The sequence below is a fragment of the Protopterus annectens genome, chromosome 3.part0 (genome assembly GCF_019279795.1).
Source record: "Protopterus annectens isolate FY-2018-M chromosome 3.part0, PAN1.0, whole genome shotgun sequence".
NCBI classification, from domain to species: domain Eukaryota; kingdom Metazoa; phylum Chordata; order Ceratodontiformes; family Protopteridae; genus Protopterus; species Protopterus annectens.
The window spans coordinates 1,574,872,211-1,574,892,517 of record NC_056731.1 but is presented as its reverse complement, the minus strand read 5'-3'; the positions used below and the strand labels follow the sequence as shown (position 1 = coordinate 1,574,892,517).

General features: G+C 43.7%; 1 protein-coding gene across 2 annotated transcripts in view; it reads left to right on the top strand.

Annotated features, from left to right (window-relative positions):
- Positions 1-17,128, top strand: part of PI4KB (phosphatidylinositol 4-kinase beta) — a 1,158,526-nt gene extending 1,141,398 nt beyond the window's left edge. For both annotated transcript variants that reach the window (XM_044065607.1, XM_044065608.1), the window contains one exon: positions 13,594-17,128. In XM_044065607.1, coding sequence (XP_043921542.1) covers positions 13,594-13,775 — 182 coding nt within the window. In that variant the 3' untranslated portion in view covers positions 13,776-17,128. The remainder of the gene's footprint in view (positions 1-13,593) is intronic.
- Positions 17,129-20,307: the final 3,179 nt, after the last annotated feature.

The following is a 20,307-nucleotide window of genomic DNA, read 5'->3' as shown; positions in this document are numbered from 1 at the left end:
ACATTGCATTTAAGTTACCTGGCACTTGCTCACTAAGTCAGCATTAAAAAATTAAAAGCACTACACCCTCACAAACTCCTCTTGAGTACCTTGTTCCCCATTGGCCCTTTTTTATAATTATAAAGGAATTCCCAATACTATTCTAGCATGTCCAAAGGTCAGTTGTCAATCTCCTCTCCGGTCCAGCTGGTGAATCTGGGAATCTTGAGGCAATGTTACAACTGCCTCATGTACACAGACAACCCTCTCCTCCTCCCAACAAATTCCAACACATGTGAGAGATGCAACCATATAGCCAAACTGGAGGCTAAGCTCTCTCAACTCAGTACTGGCGTAACCAGTCAGGAGGAGAAGGAAACCACACTCACTACAATTCCAGTCTCACATAGACCTACCACGACAGCAAACCAAACACATAAACACACAAAAACATACTCGGAGGCTCTAAATAAAAATCTGCCTAAGCAGCAGAGACCTCCAAAGCAGACACCCAAACAACCGCTACCCCAAAACAAAACACGTACAACACATAGCTCACAAAGCCAATGTGCCGAACAGTCATAACCCTTAAGGCTAAACAACACACCTGATACACTTGTAATAGGTGACTCTATCGTCAGGCACACTGACGTCCCTCTCACCAGACTGAACAAGGAGAAGGTCATGGTGAGCTGCCTGTCGGGCACTAGGATCCACCACATAACACAAGCACTCAGGTCACTCCAAGGCAAGTACAAATATGACTCAGTCATTGGCCATGCTGGTGTGAATGACCTGAGATGTACCTCCCTGGACTACATGAAAAGAGACATAGAGGAGCTCTGTGAGCATTTAGCCCAGGCCGGTATGACCCTGACCTTGAGTAGCATCTTACCCACGCCAAGAATGAAGCCACAATATGAAGACAAGATGATCAATTTCAACAATTGGCTTAAGTATTGGTGTCATTCAAAGGAGGGGGTCCAATGCCTGTCAGCCTGGGATGACATGCTCGACAAGCCACAATGCTTCGCTAGGGACGGCTTGCACCCATCACCCCTGGGCTTTCGGATATTGGCAAAGGCTCTTGCTTACCCCCATATTGCCTTTTTTAGGCAAGGCTCAAAAGACAAACCCACCTCCATAGGTATCACAAGGGATAAGAAACTAAGAGTAATGCTACTCAAAGCCAGAAGTCTAAACCTCAAGATGCACTTTTCGAAACTCTCCTTAGCATGGAGAACATCGATATCTGTGCAGTAACAGAAACCTGGTTCAAGGCTCCCGAGAGCACCCCAGCACTACCAGGTTATACCTCATACCATGCTTTTAGGCCTCAAAACTTGGACCGAACCACAAAAGGAGGGGGAGTATCAATAATCATCAAAGATACCCACACCTCCAGGTTGGTGGCACAGCACGAAGCATCAGAGACTATCCATGTGCAACTAACAGTGGGTAAAACTGCCTTCCGGTTTATAGCCTGCTACAGACCACCCTCCCAAACCCAGGAACCCCACTCGGCCTTCTTGAAAACACTGGAAAATATGAAGTTCTCTCCAAACACCATTATATTGGGCAACTTCAACTACCTAAACATAGACTGGGAGCATTACTCTAGCTCCAACAACCTAGCCCAAAGGTTCCTAGAATTTATAAACTCAAATGCTATGGAACAAGTTGTTACCACTCCCACAAGAGGGGAAAACATACTGGATCTGATCATCACCAACATGGTGACTCTATGCTCCAGACCAGAAGTGTATCCCTCACTGGTAAGATCAGACCATAAACTAATCTCACTGGATATTCACATCCCGACCCCAACCCCTGCCCAGAAAACCACAGTGAAAAACTTCTCTAAAGCAAATTTCACACTCCTCAAAACCGAGGTGGAATCCTTCAAAGCCCCCGGGCCTGTGGAAAATACGGCCCAGACCGCAGAATCCTTTATAAACTCATTCTATGAACACTTTCAGGAATGCATGGATCATGCAATCCCAAATAAAACCAAGACCCAATCCTCCAAAGGCAGACGTCCTGTCTGGTGGACCCCAGCCATAAACAAACTATACAATAGAAGGAGGAAGCTACTACATGATAGAGCAAAATCCCAAAAAGGGAAGGCATCTCTGATCAGTATTAGTAAAAAACTACGGGCATTCATAAAATTGTGTAAGGCCAGCTTCAAGAGAAAACTTGCACAGGACACTAAGGATAATCAGAAGGCTTTCTTTAGTTATGTTAGGAACCTGGGTGGGAATTCCCAGATATGCTCAGAATTAGTCCAAAATGACAAAAAAATGCACCAAACCCACAGATATTGCCAACATCCTAGCTGACAGGTTCAGTGCAAACCCCCCCCCCACCACCTCCACCACCAAAAGGGCAAATATCTATCCCAGCAGAGTGCTTCCCCCCTGACATCTCAGATGCTCAGGTAAGAGCCGCCCTCTCCAAAGCAAAAAACACAGCATCAGTGGGACCAGACGGTGTCCCAGGCTGCGTCCTACATGAACTCCAAGAAGAGCTAAACCCAAACATAAAACTACTGTTCAATCTCAGCCTTACTACAGGATATGTACCCAAAGAGTGGCGTACAGCAACAGTGGTCCCTCAACGCAAAGGTGGTGCCTCAACGGATCCTGGAAACTATCGCCCCATAAGCCTGACTAGGTTGGTCTGCAAAGCTATGGAAAGGATCATCATGGACCTCATAAATAAAGATATTGGAGACCTACAGACACTGGATCCTACCCAGTTCGGCTTTGTTAAGGGCAGATCCTGCCTCTTAAACCTGGTCAATTTCTTTGAAACAGTCACCAAGGCCATTGACGAGGGGAAGGTGGTCCACACAGCCTACCTGGACCTCGCAAAAGCCTTCGATACAATACCCCACTCGGGCATTATAGATAAGCTCACCAGCTTAAATATAAACCCCTTTGTCACTAGATGGGTTGCAAACTGGCTCAAGGACAGAACCCACATGGTTAGAATTGCTGGAGCCATGTCAGACTCCAAACCAGTTACAAGTGGCGTCCCACAAGGCTCAGTCCTGGGACCTCTCTTGTTCGGTATATATTTCTCGGAGGTACAGGCCAACATGGAAGGACTGTGGCTGGCCAAGTTCGCAGATGACTGCAAACTGGGCACCATAATCGACTCTCCAGCCGACACAAGCATCCTCCAAAAGGGCCTCATAGAAACAGACAACTCGTGCCAGAGCCATGGCCTCAAGCTAAACGCCAAAAGGTGCATAGTCATCCCCTTTGGCAAAAACAAAATGCCCACAAATTACCACATAGGTGGTAATCCATTAAGTACAGAAGAAGTAATTAGGGACTTGGGGACCCAAGTTGATAGCAATCTCTCATTTGACAACCACGTGGCCAAAGTGGTTAGAAAAACATTTTATATAGCCCACCTAATCATGAAGGGATTCACATCTAGATCAGGGGAGGTCATCGTACCTCTTTACTCATCCCTCATCAGGCCCATAATTGAGTACAATTCCCCTTTTGGGATGTACCTTACCAGACACCTGCAGCAACTGGAAATACCCCAAAAGTACCTCACCAAGAGGATCAAAGGGCTCAAACAGATGCCATATGCTGCCCGGTTAAAGAAACTCCAGCTCTACTCAGTGGCATACCGCCTGCTCAGAGGCGATCTGTGCCTGACGTATAAAGCCATGTCCAACCCGGAATTAGTGGACATGCTGCACCTCAGAAAATCCAAATCCCATCGAGCTACGCGCTCAAGAGACTTGAACCTCAGCACTGAAATAAATAGGACATGCTGGAGGGACAGATTCATAACCCAGAGGCTTCCTTCACTCTAGAATAAAATCCCAGTCCAGGTTAGGCAGAGTCTCTCATTGACTCTCTTCAAGAGGAATCTTGATGAGTGGATGGGAGATCGTAGGTTTACCCTGGGTATCAATGTTAGACAGAGGCACAGTATACTAACCTCGAAAAAGGGCATAGCAAAATTTATTTAAAATGGGTGGCGAAAGCCAAACACACTCTGGCTAGGCTTATAAATGCCCTAGGGCAGATAGCCTAGTATGAACCTATGAACCTATAAACCTATCCTGCCAGGACAACTCCTGATAAAGACATACAACACCACAGTTATGTGGTACATAAACAAGCAGGAGGGAACTCACTCCTACCCACTCTGCAGGTTAGCCATGGCTCTGTGGAACACAGCCTTAAGCAACCAAGTGCACCTGCAAGTTCAGTTCCTGCCAGGCAAACAAAATTGACTGGCAGATGACTTAAGCAGAAATGTAATGGACCCACATGAGTGGAAACTGAAGCCAAACTCATTCAAACTTCTAATACACAGGTGGGGACACCAGAGGTGGGCCTCTTTGCGTCCCCCAAAAACCATCAACTAAACAAATTTTGCACCAGAATTCCCCACAGCCAAGCTTGGAATGTGGATGCCCTATCCTTCACATGGGGAAAACCTCTCAATCTATGCCTTTCCCCCTCTGCCCCTCCTTCCAAAAGTACTCCTCAAGGTCAAACAGAACAGGCCAAGGACAATCTTTACTGCACCAGACTGGCCATGCCAGCACTGGTACCCACTCCTATGCAGTCTGACAGCAGTGCCACCCTGGTACCTACAGCAGACCCCCCTCTGTGCTGTCCCAGCAGGAGGGACATATTTTGCATCCTTAGCTCCAAACCCTGAGCCTGGCAGCCTGGCTTATTCCCTGAATACATCACTAGCAACCCTCAGCAAATAGGTTGCTGGATGTTACCCTTAAGGCCAGGAGGCCCATTACTAGGAAATCCTAGTCAGAAAAGTGAAATAGATACTGTTCTTGGAGCCAGTCTCAAGGGAAGGACACAGCCGTGCCCTCCTTGCCTCAAATCCTAGATTACCTAGCAGAGCTGCTCCACAAAGGCCTATCCTTCTCATCAATTAAGATTCATGCCTCTGCCATCATAGCTCATTACAATACTGAGCCAACCCTCTTCTCTCCCTGTCTGATCAAACAGTTCATGAGAGGAGCTAACAGTTCAAGACCCCCAAGGAGAGCTGCCACTCCCTTAAATTTGTACTAGACAACCTCACGCTTCCTCCTTTTGAGCCAGCTGCTACAGCAGAGTTAAAATTCCTCTCTTGGAAAACAGCCTTACTGCTAGCCATCACTTCAGCAAGAAGAGTGTCTGAGTTAGAGGCCCTTATGGCTGTGGAACCCTTCTTTATCTTTCATGCGGACAGGGTTTCCCTCCGGACTAACCCATGTTTTATGCCCAAGGTGGATTAAACCAATCCATCCATTTGCCAACTTTTTCTCCTAATCCTCAGAATAAAGGGAAAATGATCCTGCACTCCTTGGATGTGCACAGACAACTCAGGTTCTACCGTGACAGGACTAAACCTTTCAGAAAATCTGACCAGCTGCTAGTCAGCTTTGCTGCAGGGGCAGAGGGCAAGGCCATTTCTAAACAAACCATTTCTAAATGGATAGCACACTGCATCCATTTCTGCTACAAGCACCATGGAAAACCTACACCACAGGGGATTAGGCCTCATTCCACTAGGGCTACCTCAACCTCTACAGCTTTTCTCAGGGGAGTCCCTACCAGGGACATCCTGGAAGCTGCAACCTGGAGCTCTGTACACACCTTCACCAAGCATTACCATTTGCCTGTCTTTTCTAAATCCAGAGCTGGATTTGCCACACCAGTCTAACAAGGCCTACTAGCCAGCCCTACTACTTCTTCACTGCCTCCACCCTTCCTCAGCTTTGTGAGTCAACCCAAATGTGATGACTGCAACAGTGAAACATGAAGAACATAGTGCAGTTTTTTACACTTACCATAAATGTAGATGTTTGAGTGTATTCACTGATGTTCATCGTGCATACAGCTGCAGTAATCACATATGGGTTCTCTGCCGTCAGGCGGTCCCTCGGTCGGCCGAATTCCAAAGTCTAGGTCCGGCGTCGGTTGTTGTCCCCTTCTTCCTGATGTCAGTGAGGCAGGGGTATATAAGACACAGCCGACACCATTTTCTTCAGTCTTTTTTGCCGCGCGGTGCCCGAAGCAGAAGCAGTTCGCAAGTGCCGGTCTGCCAGCTCCTGAATTTACGAAAAATTGGAAACCGAAGTCTTCATTAAAGCTAAGTACCCCGTTGGGGAAACTTTTCTTGCCTCAGACCGATGTCAGAAAAAGTTAACAATTGTATTTCTTGTGGGAAGCAAATACCGCATAAGGATTTCCATTCCCTCTGCATACCTTGTTTAGGCCCAGATCACGACGTCTCGGGCTGTCGCTTTTGCGCTACTTTCAATAAACGCACTCTTAAGCGTCGGGCGGATTCGCCCAACACTTTTTTGGTACAGCCTTTACCGTTTTGTCCAAAAAACGCAAGGACAAGGACCGACACGCGAGGTCCGCGTTCCCCACCGACACCACGCCAAAACCGGCTACACGTGGTCCGGTTCTCAGCGAGATGCCTATGCAGTCCCTGACTACTGACGACACTTCTTTGGCGGTGTCCTCTGTAACCGAGACCGCAGGTACCTCGGCCCAGACCCAGACTGCAACCACCGAAGCCACTGTGAGCGTTGAATCTCCTAATGTGGACAGGTCTACTTCTGCCCATGGTGTCTTTAGACCCTCATCTTCTTTTTCCATTAAGGCCTTTACTAAGTCCAAATCAGCCAGGCATCCCAAGAGGCCTGTTGCACAGGGCCCATCTCCAGGCCCCATGCCCAAAAAAACAGATGCTTAAAATGGCTGAGGATTTAATTACTCTTATCAGGGGTTCACAACCCCCCCCAGACAAGAGACCCAGAGTGGAGGAAGATTCTCCCTCTTCTGATCAGGGATCCATTTTATCAGAACATTCTGATGTAGAGGAACACTCTTACTCCCCTTATGAAGATTCGGATGCAGAGCAGTCCATTCCTTCTGTATCTCCTCCTGAGGATTTTTCTTTTGGGGAAACCTTGCACACCTTGAGGGAACACTTTCATTGGGAAGGCCAAGACTTTTCTGATTCTAAGAAAAGACTTAGGGAATTTCTTTTGTTACCTCAACACAGACCTCTGGCGATACCTCCTGTCTTGGACATACTTGATGATGTTTATTCGGAGGCTTGCCTTAGTCCGGATTCCCTGCCTCCTGCCCCAGTCAAACCTGATAGGTACTACAGAGTTCCTAACACTCACGAATTTCTTTACAAAAGCCATAATGCTGACCCTGAAACTATTTCTCAAGGCCCCAAGGGAATGAAGGCCTCTACTGCTAAGAACCCACTACCTTCCGAAAGAGAGTCAAGATCCTTAGAAAGGTGGGGAAAAAAGGTATATACCTCGGCCACTCTAGCCATGAGGGCCTTAAATTGTCAGTTTCATATGCTTAAATATCAGCAGTTTCTGTTGTCACAATTAAGAAATAAAATGTCTCAACCTGAACAACCAGACTTGAAGGAGTTGCAGGATATGATCCATAGTGCAGAACAAGTGGGTAAACACACCTTACAATGTGGCTATGATGCCCTAGAGGCTTCAAGTAGAGCTGCTGTTACAGGATCAGTCATTCGTAGACATGCTTGGCTTAGGGAACAAATCTTGCCTGATCATGTGAAGGCTAAACTCTTAGATGCTCCTTTACAAAAGGATGTGTTATTTGGTACTAATGCTGAGGAGATACTACGGAAAATGGAAGAAAAAGCCAAATCTATGCAAACTGTCAAAGCTTTTCTACAGGTTCAACCACCATGTTTTAGCAGAAATTGGCCTTCTAAAAACTGGTCCTTTCCGGCCACAGACAAGCCCCAAAGAGGTAGATACAGGCGCACAAGGGGCAGAGGACAATCACAAGGGTCATATAGAGGCAGGCAATGGCAAACTCCAGCACCAAGAGGTGGCGAAGACAGTGCATAACAATACAGGAAACAAACCCAATGACTTCCTCCTTTCCATGCCAAGCAAGTCTCAGCTGGCAGCACCCTTGGGAGGAAAGCTGGCATTATTTACAAGAAATTGGCATATTGTCACAACAGACAAATGGATCCTGGACATAATAAACAGAGGCTACAGATTTCATTTTCACACTCTTCCAAAAATGAGAAGCATGCCAAACCTACCACACAATCAAAGGGCAGAGGCACAACTACAAATTTCAAAGCTCATAGACATGAACGCTATTCAAGAGGTACCTACTCACGATCAAGGTCAAGGTTTTTATTCCAGGCTATTTCTGGTACCAAGGAAAGGATCCGACTGGAGACCCATTTTGGACTTATCCATCCTAAACACATTCTTACTCGTACCAAAATTCAAGATGCTCACATTACAGCAGCTTCTTCCCATGCTGGGCAAGGGGTTTTGGCTGGTAACATTGGACCTCAAGGAGGCATACCTGCATGTCCCAATCAGACAAAGCTGCAGAAGATACCTCAGATTTCTTGCAGGTTCAATGCACTATCAATTCTCTGCATTGCCCTTTGGCTTATCTACTGCGCCCAGAGAATTCACGAAATGCCTGGCATCAGTAATTGCCTACTGCAGACTTCAAGGGATACAAATTTACCCTTATTTGGACGACTGCCTGATCCAAGCGGACAGCAAGCACATACTTCTGGATCATCTGGCTTATGTAACACGGTTACTGCATTCTCTGGGATACACAATCAACAAAGAGAAATCCAGGCTAACACCTTCTCAGAAAATAACTTTCCTGGGTGCCAACTTGGACACAAACACCCAGATGGCCTACCTTATGCCAGAAAAACAGGGGCAACTAACTCAATACTTCAAAATAGTAGCAAATTGTACCAGGCTTACTGCAAGGAAAATCCTGCAGGCTCTGGGCTTCATGGCATCTTGCATTCTTTTAATCCCTTGTGCAAAGTTGCATATGAGGAAACTTCAATGGTACCTAAAAAACCTTTGGTCTCAGCACAGCCACAGTTTGGAAACAATAATACCAATAATTCCATGTTTACAAAAGGAATTTCTATGGTGGGCCCAAGCATGTCAAACAAACACAGGCCTCCCATTCTGCAAGCCTCAAGCAAATCAAGTCATCACAACAGATGCCTCAGATTACGCCTGGGGGGCACACATGACAGACAGGTGCATTCAGGGCAAATGGTCCCAAAAGGAAAAGCACCTTCACATCAATCAAAAAGAAATGCTAGCAGTGATGAATGCAATTACAGCTTTCAAGGACTTGCTGCATCCAGGACAATTATTGATAAGAACAGACAACACCACAGTAATGTGGTACATAAACAAACAAGGAGGAACACATTCATACCCCCTGTGCAGACCAGCCATGACACTTTGGAACTTGGCTCTGGAATGGCAAATCGAACTTCAAGCACAGTACTTGCCAGGTTTGGAAAACACACTGGCAGACAACCTAAGCAGAAATATGACAGATCCACACAAATGGAAGTTGCATCCTCAAGTGTTTACAAAGATAATCCAAGCGTGGGGGAGGCCAGACATAGATCTCTTTGCCTCCCACAGGAATCATCAATTGGAAAAGTTTTGTTCAAGGACCTTTCATCCAAAGGCCTGGAGAGTGGACGCCCTTTCATTCAGTTGGACAGCATGGACAGTTTATGCTTTCCCACCTCTGCCTCTTCTGCCCAAGGTGCTCTTGAAAGCAAGAGCAGACAGACCGAAGATGATACTGATTGCTCCAGACTGGCCAAGACAACACTGGTACCCACTCCTGAGGAGCCTAACACATACTCCTCCCTGGTCCCTACCTCTAATGCCTCTTCTGCTGACTCTGCAGGACCCTAGAAAACTGAATTTGCCTCAGGTATTACAGTATCTAGCTGAGCTGCTGAACAGTGGACTTTCATTTTCCTCCATAAAAATCCATGCCTCAGCCATTTCTGCAGAATACAACACAGATCCACCCTTATTCTCTCACCCACTCTTAAGACAGTTCCTCAGAGGAGCAAAGAATATAAGACCACCAAGGAATCAACCAATACCAGCCTGGGATCTTAATTACATTCTAGAAAAATTAACATTGCCTCCTTTTGAACCAGCTGCCTCAACAGATTTGCAATACTTGTCCTGGAAAACAGCCTTCCTTCTGGCCATTACCTCCGCTCCTAGAGTTTCGGAACTACAAACCCTCATGGCTGTGCAGCCCTTTCTCATCTTCCATCAGGATAAAGTTACCCTTCGAACCAACCCGTCATTTATGTTTAAAGTGGTATCCAGGGTAGCTTTAAATCAAGCCATACACTTACCTACCTTTTACCCCAATCCACAAAACAAAGGGGAAAGGCTGCTACACTCCTTAGACATCCATAGACAGCTACGTTATTATTTGGACAGAACAAAGCCTTTCAGGAAATCTGAACAACTCTTTGTGTCCTATGCTGTAGAAGCTCAAGGGAAGCCAGTTACCAAACAGACTATTTCAAAATGGATAGGTCACTGCATACGGTTTTGTTACTCCTATCATGGAAAATCTGTCCCTACAGGCATCAGATCCCACTCCACCAGGGCCACAGCTACCTCTACAGCCTTCCTCAGAGGAGTTCCTACCAAAGATATTTTGGAGGCAGCCACTTGGAGTTCTGTGCATACCTTCACAAAACACTGCCACCTGCCTTTATATTCCAAAACTAGAGCAGGCTTTGCCACTGCTGTGTTGCAGGGCATTCTGGCTCATCCCAGTTCCACCTAGTGCCTACCACCCTGTGCGTAGCTTTGGGATTCTACCCATATGTGATTATTGCAGCTGTATGCACGATGAACATAGTACAGTTTTGTACCTACCATAAATGTAGATGTTCGAGTGCTAATACAGCTGCAGTACAGGTTTCCCTCCTTCCTTCCCCTCTTGGTAAAGGCCTAGTGGCTAACACCTCCTCTTACAGCCTGATTGGGTTATCTTTCTATGGTGTATTTGCTTGCAACTACTGATTTTTGATTAAATTGCATTGCATGATTATATATATAATTTATGTATTGCTTTCCTTCTGGGGGCACCTGACATCTGGGGCAAGAAAGACTGAAGAAAATGGTGTCGGCTGTGTCTTTTATACCCCTGCCTCACTGACATCAGGAAGAAGGGGACAACAACCGACGCCGCACCTAGACTTTGGAATTCGGCCGACCGAGGGACCGCCTGACGGCAGAGAACCCTTATGTGATTACTGCAGCTGTATTAGCACTCGAACATCTACATTTATGGTAGGTACAAAACTGTACTTTGCAGTCCTGGTTACCCTCCCTCCAGCCCCCCCTGTCTTTCTATACTTTCTACCTATCCTCCTTTTTGGCCATATCTTATGGAAATGGTATTTACTTTTTACTGGAGGTGTTCCACACCATTTGATTGCTTCCTATTTTGGGGGCTCCTGACATCTAGGGCAAGAAAAACTGGTGTAATGGCATCAGTTGCATGTTTTATACCCCTGATGACCTGACGTCATGGATGAGGCGACTGCATCCGATGCAGAAATCACAAGACTCTGGTATTTGGGCAGACTGAGGGCTACCTGCAGGCAAGATAACCCAAGTGTGATGGCTGCAACAGTGAATACACTCGAACATTTACATTTATGTAAGTGTACACAACTGTACTTTTTTCCCTTAATAAATAAAATCATCACTTAAAAACTGCATTTTGTGTTTACTTGGGTTATCTTTGTCTAAATTTTATATTTGTTTGATGATCTGAAACATTTAAGTGTGACAAACATGCAAAAAAATAAGAAATCAGGAAGGGGGGGCAAATACTTTTGCATTGCACTGTATTTGTGCTATAGCTGTTGAGGTAAAGCAATGCTAAGATGTTTATGATTAGAGGCAAGGAGGTTGGTGACAGCATTTTGGGGGTGCCAAGTTGTACCTAGATTGTGTGTGGATATTTTCAGATGTAGAAGTAAGCGGTATAAAAAGTGCGGTGGTGGTGCTGCGGTAGCATTGTCGCCTCACAGTAAGACGCTGTCCGGTCGATTCTCAGCTAGAGCATCTTCTGCGTGGAGACGTGTGAATGGGCGTACCTTCGTTGAAGGTTGTGCATCAGGGCTGGCAACTCGGCATGTAAAAGTCTACTGCCAATCATTAGCAGACCGGAGTTCCGGTGTGGTGACCCCTAACCGGGAAAAGCCGAAAGACACAACAAAAGAAGTAAGCGGTATAGTTTAGAGAAAATATCTTTTGTTGTGTTTTTGTAAATGATGTATTTTGCAGTAAAAAGTTTCAAGTTATGCATTGTTTCTTTGTGATGCAAGTTAGAGTTGTATGTGAGTTAACATTTTTGTTTAAGTTAGTCTGAATTCTATAGGATGCCTGTACATGCAGGTTACCATTACCTTAGATTCATAAAGGTATTTTATCTGAGATCCAGTACAGGTGCAGAGAAGAGTTCCATTAAAATCAAGGGAGAGTAGTAGCCTAAGATGTGACATTATTTAGCTATGATAGGTGAAGTGATGGAGCTGTTACGAGTCTGAATGGACAGAGTGGTAGGGAAAAGGGGTAAGAGTAGAGGAGGAGAATTGCATGTATGTGTCTGGGTGGGGAAGTAGGATGTTTCAGGCAGTAAGTTGGATTGAGCTGAGCAAAGAACCCCAGTGTTGTGAAAGAGTTGGTAGATTAAGAGGTTAGAGGGAGTTGGGCAGAAGAATAGGACAGTGAGTAGAATTTACCAAGTAGGTACCTAAACTGTTGGTTTCTTGTTTAAGTTGAGGTAAAATGAGAAGATTAAAAAAAATAACCTAGCTTCAGTTAGACAAACTGAGGTGGGTTGGAAAGATGAATGCCAAGTGGGTAATTGCCCTTGGGATGTGACAGAAGTTTGTAATAGTGAACTGGAGGGTAATTGAGAAGTAGCCTGTCTGCCACCTCAGCTACAATAGAGGTACCTCTCCCAGCGTACCTGCCACCTAGCCTGTGATGGAGTTGTGAGGAGAGATCAGTGTTAGTCTGACTGTCACCGAGGCTGAAATGGAGGCACTCCCCACAGTGTAACGGCCACTTAGGTTGTGAGAGTGAGTCAATGTCTGCCCCCAGCTTATAGTAGTGGCACCCCTTACCATTTTGTTGGCTTTTACCTTTTTCAACAGGTTTGCAGCTTTTATGGGGTAACCTTGGATATTGCATCTTCCCTTGTCAGTGTAACAGTACTTGCAAGCATTAACCTGTCATCTGCCGTCTAAGCTGTGGTAGAGATACAGATTGGAAAGTAGAGATAATCTTTGTGTGAGAGAAAGAGGAGTTTTAAATAAGGTGCCATCTTTTTGGGAAGGAATGTTGGTGTATTATTTGAATTGGTGGCAGCTGTAATTGGCAAGTTCCATTGAGAGTAGCATACTGAAGTGGTGAAAATGAGCATACTGAAGTGGTGAAAATGAGTTTAGTAGGAGGGAAGGTTAAGGTATGTAATATTTTATGCATAGAAGTAGGTTCATAGGTAACTGTTTTGAAAGAGCTGTAGATATGTGAATTTTGTTGATATAACAGATCAATATAACTTTTACAAGCTAATTTTTTAGGTAAGTAAATGTATTTCATGTAGCTTGGTTGCCAGATTGAAATTTCAGTAGTTTACTGCACATGCCAGATTTAATGTTCTTTTTCTTTCCTTGCGTTATTCTTAGGCTCCCAGCTGCCTTGTTTCCATGGCTCCAGTACTATTCGTAACCTGAAGGAACGTTTTCATATGAGTATGACTGAAGAGCAGCTCCAAATGTTAGTTGATCAGATGGTTGATGGCAGTATGAGGTCCATTACCACCAAACTGTATGATGGTTTCCAGTACCTCACCAATGGCATTATGTGACACTATACCACTCCTTGTTGGCTAAAATTATCATGAAGCTCTTTAGAAGTGAAAGTTTGATGATTGTCCTGGTCATGGAAGGAGAAAAAAAACAAGCATAAAGAAGAGAAGGGGAACAGTTTTAACCTAAGAATGACTGGATCATATTAAATAGCACCTCACAGTACTGTTGAAATATTTTATTAAAACAGAAAACGCAAACTGTGCAGCGAAGAATGTAAAAATCTGAAGGGATCATGTAGTAAATAAACTTAAGATTTATTTTGATATATCCTAGTCCAGTAACTATGGGAGAAAGCCATTTCTCTGGATTATGTGAAACACCTTTTACACTTGTGATGAAAATTGTAAAATATGCACGTCTGTCTTTTGACTGTTCAAGTTTCAGTATTACATCTTCCAGCATCATCTTGCAGCTTACCATTTTTGTTGGCTTTTATATTTTTCAACAGTTTTGCAGCTTATATGGGCAACCTTGTATATCGCATTTTCTTTGTCAGCCTAACTACTTGCAAGCATTAACCTAACTTCGTCAACCATTGCAGTATCGCACTGATCTAATAACAGTCGTCCTTAGTCTATGTAGGCATGTTTTTGTTTTTTGGTAAGTGGTATTGTCCTAGAATGCTGAAGTGAAGGTGTCAGAAAATTTTCTCCAGCAATTGCTGATAGTAGCCCTGCGTTTTATGCAGTTTGGTTTCTTGTTAATCTTTGACAAGATTTCTATAATCATAATTATGTAGTCATCTGCAAGTGGAGATTGGTATTCCCAATGCTCTCTTCCAGTGTTTGCTGTCTAGTTTAATGCTGATCAATAAGAATCTGTGCAGTGTCTTTCTTCCCCCTCAGGAAAATGGCTTAATTTTGTTGCCTGTAGCTACCAGAGTCCCATTTGTATTTTGTAAAATGTACATTTGCTCAGTCTAGGGACTGCCTAAGGAACAGACCACTTAATGAAGGGCTGGAAATGGTTTTACAGAAGTGGTAATTCTTTTACACTTTTAAATACAGGCCACAAACTTATTTTGCCCACTATTGTTTGGAGCAAACATTTATTCTTTTTGGGAGGGGCTAGATTTTAACTGAATGGGAAGGGGGTTCTATATTTGTACCAGTCTGCTTCCGTAACAGAAACCATATTCTTTAATTTGTGTTACTGTCCACTTCTTTAAAAATCAGATGCACTAGTTGCATCTAAAAATGTAGGTGTAACAAAAGGCACAAGTTTGTCTTTGCCTCTACTGTTATGCCAAAACTGAAGGTCTTAGCACAGTGATGTCCAAAAATCTCTTATGTGCTCTTTATTGTGTTTGTGCTTTCTTAGCATTGCATTTGTAAGGTTGAGATTACTGTAGTTTACAGAGGAAAATTATTTTTAATACTGAATTAATGTACTACTTGGTTTTCTGACTCTAATTACTTAACACATTCAGTAGCAAGCATCACATTGTAACCAAAACCTCTTGCATCTTGCACTGGTTGCAACAAGAATTTGTAGAGTTGTGCTGGAGTCTTATTAAATATTCTTTTTATACAGTTGAAGTAGCCCATTCTAATCCCATCTTTCATCATTGAATCCTAGTAATGTTTGATAGCAAGGTCATAAAACCAGCTGAATATAATTTTAAAACTGAACATTTTGAAGATCCAGTTTGAACTTTTCACCTTTAGGCAGTGCTGCATTTTATTCTTGTGCTCTTTTGTTACATAATTGAACATCCATTTTCCTATCTCTTGTAATGTTAACTTTGAGATAGCCAGTGCCTCAGTGCTCCCACATGGAAAAAAGGAGGAGAGTGGTTTGAGCAGCTCATCCGCACTGAAAAGCAGATGTTGGCCATCGCTGCCTGTTTTTCTGGCCACTGCTGTTTTTTGGGGGTTTTTTTTAGAATTCCTGAACCACTACCTGCAGCACTACCTGTGGAAATGATTTTGAATGTATACTTTGATAGTAGGCCTTCTAAATTGCTACAAAGGGTCGAACTCCATGTGCTTGTGACTTAAATAACCTACTGTCCCACCTATTGCTGACATTACTGCTAAGAATACCGTAGTGCGTAAATCTGTATTGTGCCTTGCTGTACATGAGAAACTGAAATCTTCTATGCATCCATGATGACCCTAGGGTTCCCTATCTTTATGGGTGTTTGCTCTGGATTTTGTTTTTATTGTTTGACACTGTCTATATAATTTACATGTTTGGTCACGCTGGCAGACTCTTGATGTTTGTAGCCAAGAACCCCTTTTATTAGCACTTAACAGTCATCTAAATGCTTCTTCTCTACCAAAATTTTGTATCTTTTACATTATCGTGTATGTTTGTATTAATGCTGTGCAACTGTTTTTGAATTTTGTTAAAGGAGTGACCCACAGAATTAAGAGACATGATTTGTCAGTAGTTTTTTGTGTCTGCGGGTTGTGAGTATAGTGCAGAGTATAGCAGGATTTTTGTGAAAATGAGTCAAAAACTGCAGAAGCTGACACACCAAAGCGGGACACTGCAGGGGGAGAGGATATCCCCTTTCCAAGGCTGCAGTAACCGTAGTTATAATAAATATAGGTGCAGGGGAAAATGTCTTTGCTCATGGAGATTGTGAGGGTTTTTTGCCTCATTTTTTGTATTTAAATACAGTGTGTTCATTTTTTTGTGGGTGTGCGTGAAACGGCATTCAAGTTTTGATTTATTGTTCTGCATCTGTGTAAATGTTGTCCTGAAAACTTATTGAAGAGTTTAAGTGAACCTGTTGCAGTTTTACAGACACCTGTAACTTTTTTTTTTTAAATCAGAGTTTATAAAACTCTTCTGCCCGTTTATGAGATTCTTGTTTCCAGTGACAGAGATGCAACTGAAATGTGAATGTGTCTTGTAGGTTTTTTGGAATCCATTCGTAGCAGCAGCACAAGTGAGTAACTTCCTCAGGCATAAAATACTGTTGCTGTGAAAATAGCATTCCAGATACTGTTGTCTCACAAATTTTTGCTAGTAAGTTGTAAATGAGTTTAGTAGCATGTTTAACTGCATATTTTAACCACATTATGGCTCTATCACTGGTGCATGAAAGAAAAGGACTGGAAAAAAGAGAACTACTACTAATGTTTGTAAGAGCTTGATCCCTGAGTTTCTAAAACTACTCTAACATGGTAGTTTCTGAGGAAAAGTCCAGATGGGAAACAAGGCTCATTGGGATTACTGACACAACAGTGAAATTCACAGTCCTTCAGCAATATATAATTTGCAAATTCTAGGTGGTTTACATTTTTTAATCTTTGTTTTTAATGCTGCTGCTGTTTGTTTTGTCACTTTAACAGACTACACTTTTTCCCAAATAAATGAAAAGGGTCTTACGTGAAAACTGTGTGTTATTGATGTTGATTTTTGCTAGATTTGGCTTTTAAGTAAAGATCTCACTTCAGAGCTACCTATTGTAGCATGCCATATTTACACTTAAAGGCAGACTGTCATGTCAGGACCACAAAAAAATATGATACATTAACATTATCAGCTTAGTTAGTAGATCATCCACTTTTGAAATCCTCTATTAATGTCACCTAAAGTATATTTTGTTATGTTTCCTTTTTTTTCCATATCAGCTGTCACACCTACGTAGAAAAGTGCTTACCACTAAGTGCCAATTCTTTCCCTCAGAGTTTCTGTAATATGAAGACAAACCAGTGTGATATGTTAATGTTTAATATTCACATGAAAGCTGTGCTCCCAATGTCCTGCATATATATCCCAAGTTGCTAGGCTTTCATTTTCTTGTTTACTTCATGATAATTTTGCTTTGTAGACGTTCTTCGTGTTTCACTGTTGCAGTCATCACACTTGGGTTATCTGCTTGCAGGTAGCCTTCAGTCGAAAAATATAAATCTCTTTAATTGATTACATTTCTGGCTGTGTACATATAATGAACTCACTGTTTTTATTTTTAATGTCCCTTATATGTTCCAATATTTGTTGCCTAAGTTTTCTGATGGTCTTCCCTACATAAAAGGTGGGACAACTTGTGCACATCGCAATATAAACCACCATTTTGGTATTGCAATTGCAATAACCAGGGCATCTAATGGATGTTCTTCGTGCATACAGCTGCAGTCATCACACTTGGGTTATCTGCCGTCAGGCGGGTCCTCAGTCGGCCGAATTCCAAAGTCTAGGTCCGGCGTCGGTTGTTGTCGCTTCTTCCCTGACGTCAGTGCGGCAGGGGTATAAAAGAGGCAGCCAACGCCATTTTCTTCAGTCTTTCTTACTGCACGGTGCCCGAAGCAGAAGCAGTTCGCAATTGCCGGTCGGCCAGCTCCTGAGATTTACGAAAGTATTTCAGCCGAAGTCTTCTTGAAATTCAAGTACCCCGTTGGGGAAACTTTTCTTGCCTCAGACCAATGTCAGACAAAGTTAATAATTGCATTTCTTGTGGGAAGCAAATACCACATAAGGATTTTCACTCTTATTGTATACCTTGTTTAGGGCCAGAACACAACGTCTCGGCCTGCTGTTTTTGTGCTAGATTTAACAAGCGCACTATTAAGCGCCGGGCGGAGTTCGCCCCTCATTATTTTGGCAAAACATTTAATTATATTATGTCGTCGGATATGCCGACGCCAGTTTTAGGCAAAAAAACGCAAGGATAAGGACCGACACCCGAGGCCTGCACCGAGTACTGAGACCACGCTAAGGCCTACTACCGGTTCTCCGGTTCTCAGCGAGGAGCCTATGCAGCCCCTGACTACCGATGAAACCTTATTACCGGTGAAACCTTATTACCGGTGACTTCAGTACCCGAGGTCGCAGGTTCCTCAGTCCCCATTCCCACTGCAGATACTGACGCCACTCTTGGCGGAGAAACGGAAAGTTTAGCAAGGCCTGCCATTTCTGAAGGCGTTTTCAGGCCTACCACCTTATCTATTAAATCGTACACTAAATCTAAAGCTCCAATGAAAATTAAAAAACAGGGTCCTCAAGCCCCCTCTCGGGGTCCCATGCCCAAAAAACAGATGCTTAAAATGGCTGAGGATTTGATTTCACTCATCAGGGGCTCTCAACCCTCCTCAGACAAAAGACCCAGGATGGAGGAAGACTACCCTTCCTCAGATCAGGCATCTATTACCTCAGGCCTTTCTGAGGACCTGGATTACGCCTATTCCCCTTTTGAAGTCTCTGATGCTGAGGAGTTTATTTCCTCGGTCTCCCCCCCCTGAGGACTACTCTTTTGGGGAAACCCTACATACATTGAGAGAACACTTCCACTGGGAAGGCCAAGATTACTCAGATTCCAAGAAAAGGCTCAGGGAATTTCTGCTGCTTCCCCAGCATAGGCCCCTGGCTATTCCTCTTGTCTTAGATATTTTGGATGATGTGTACGCAGAAGCCAGTCTTTATCCAGACTCTTTACCTGTTAAACCAGACAGATATTACCGGGTTCCTGATTCTCACCAGTTCCTTTATAAAAGCCCTTCTGCTGACCCAGAAACTATTTCTCAGGGTCCCAAGCGGATTAAGGCCTCTACTGCTAAAAACCCTTTACCTTCAGAGAGAGATTCCAGAGCATTGGAAAGGTGGGGGAAAAAGGTGTATACATCAGCCACTTTAACCATGAGGGCATTAAACTGTCAATTTCATATGTTAAAGTACCAGCAGTTCTTGCTATCTCAGCTGAAAAGCAAAATGACACAAACAGAACAACCTGATTTGAAAGAGTTGCAGGATTTGTTGCATGGAGCAGAACAAGTGGGGAAGCATACCTTACAGTGTGGTTTTGATGCTTTAGAGACCTCATGCAGAGCTGCTGTCACGGGTTCTGTCATACGTAGACACGCTTGGCTCCAAGAACAAACCTTACCAGATTATGTCAAAGCAAAATTATTAGATGCACCACTACAAAAAGGTGTACTGTTCGGTGTTAAAGCTGAGGAGGTACTAAAGAAAATGGAGGAAAAAGCTAAATCTATGCAAACAGTTAAAGATTTCTTGCAGGGGCAGCCTCCACGCTTCAGCAGAAACTGGCCTTCAAAAAATTGGTCCTTTCCAGCCACGGACAGACCCCAAAGGGGTAGATACAGGCACCCAAGGGGTAGAGGATGACCTCAATTATCTTACAGAGCCAGGCAATGGCAGTCACCAGCCCCAAGAAGTGGAGAAGACAGAACACAGTCATTTAGAAAGCAGACACTATGACTTTCCCCTTTGCCTGCCAAACAAAGCTATAATGGCAGCACCTTTGGGCAGAAAACTGGCCTTATTTTCAAAAAACTGGCACATTGTTACAAAGGACAAATGGATTCTGGATATTATAGACAGAGGCTACAGATTCCACTTTCTCACCCTTCCAAAGATGAGGGGCATGCCAAACCTGCCACAAAATCAATGGGCAGAGGCACAAAAACAAATTTCTGCTCTCATGGATATGAAAGCAATTTAAGAGGTACCTGCAAAAGAACAAAGTCAAGGATTTTATTCAAGACTATTCCTGGTACCAAGAAAGGACAAAGACTGGAGACCCATCTTAGACCTATCTATTCTAAACACATATCT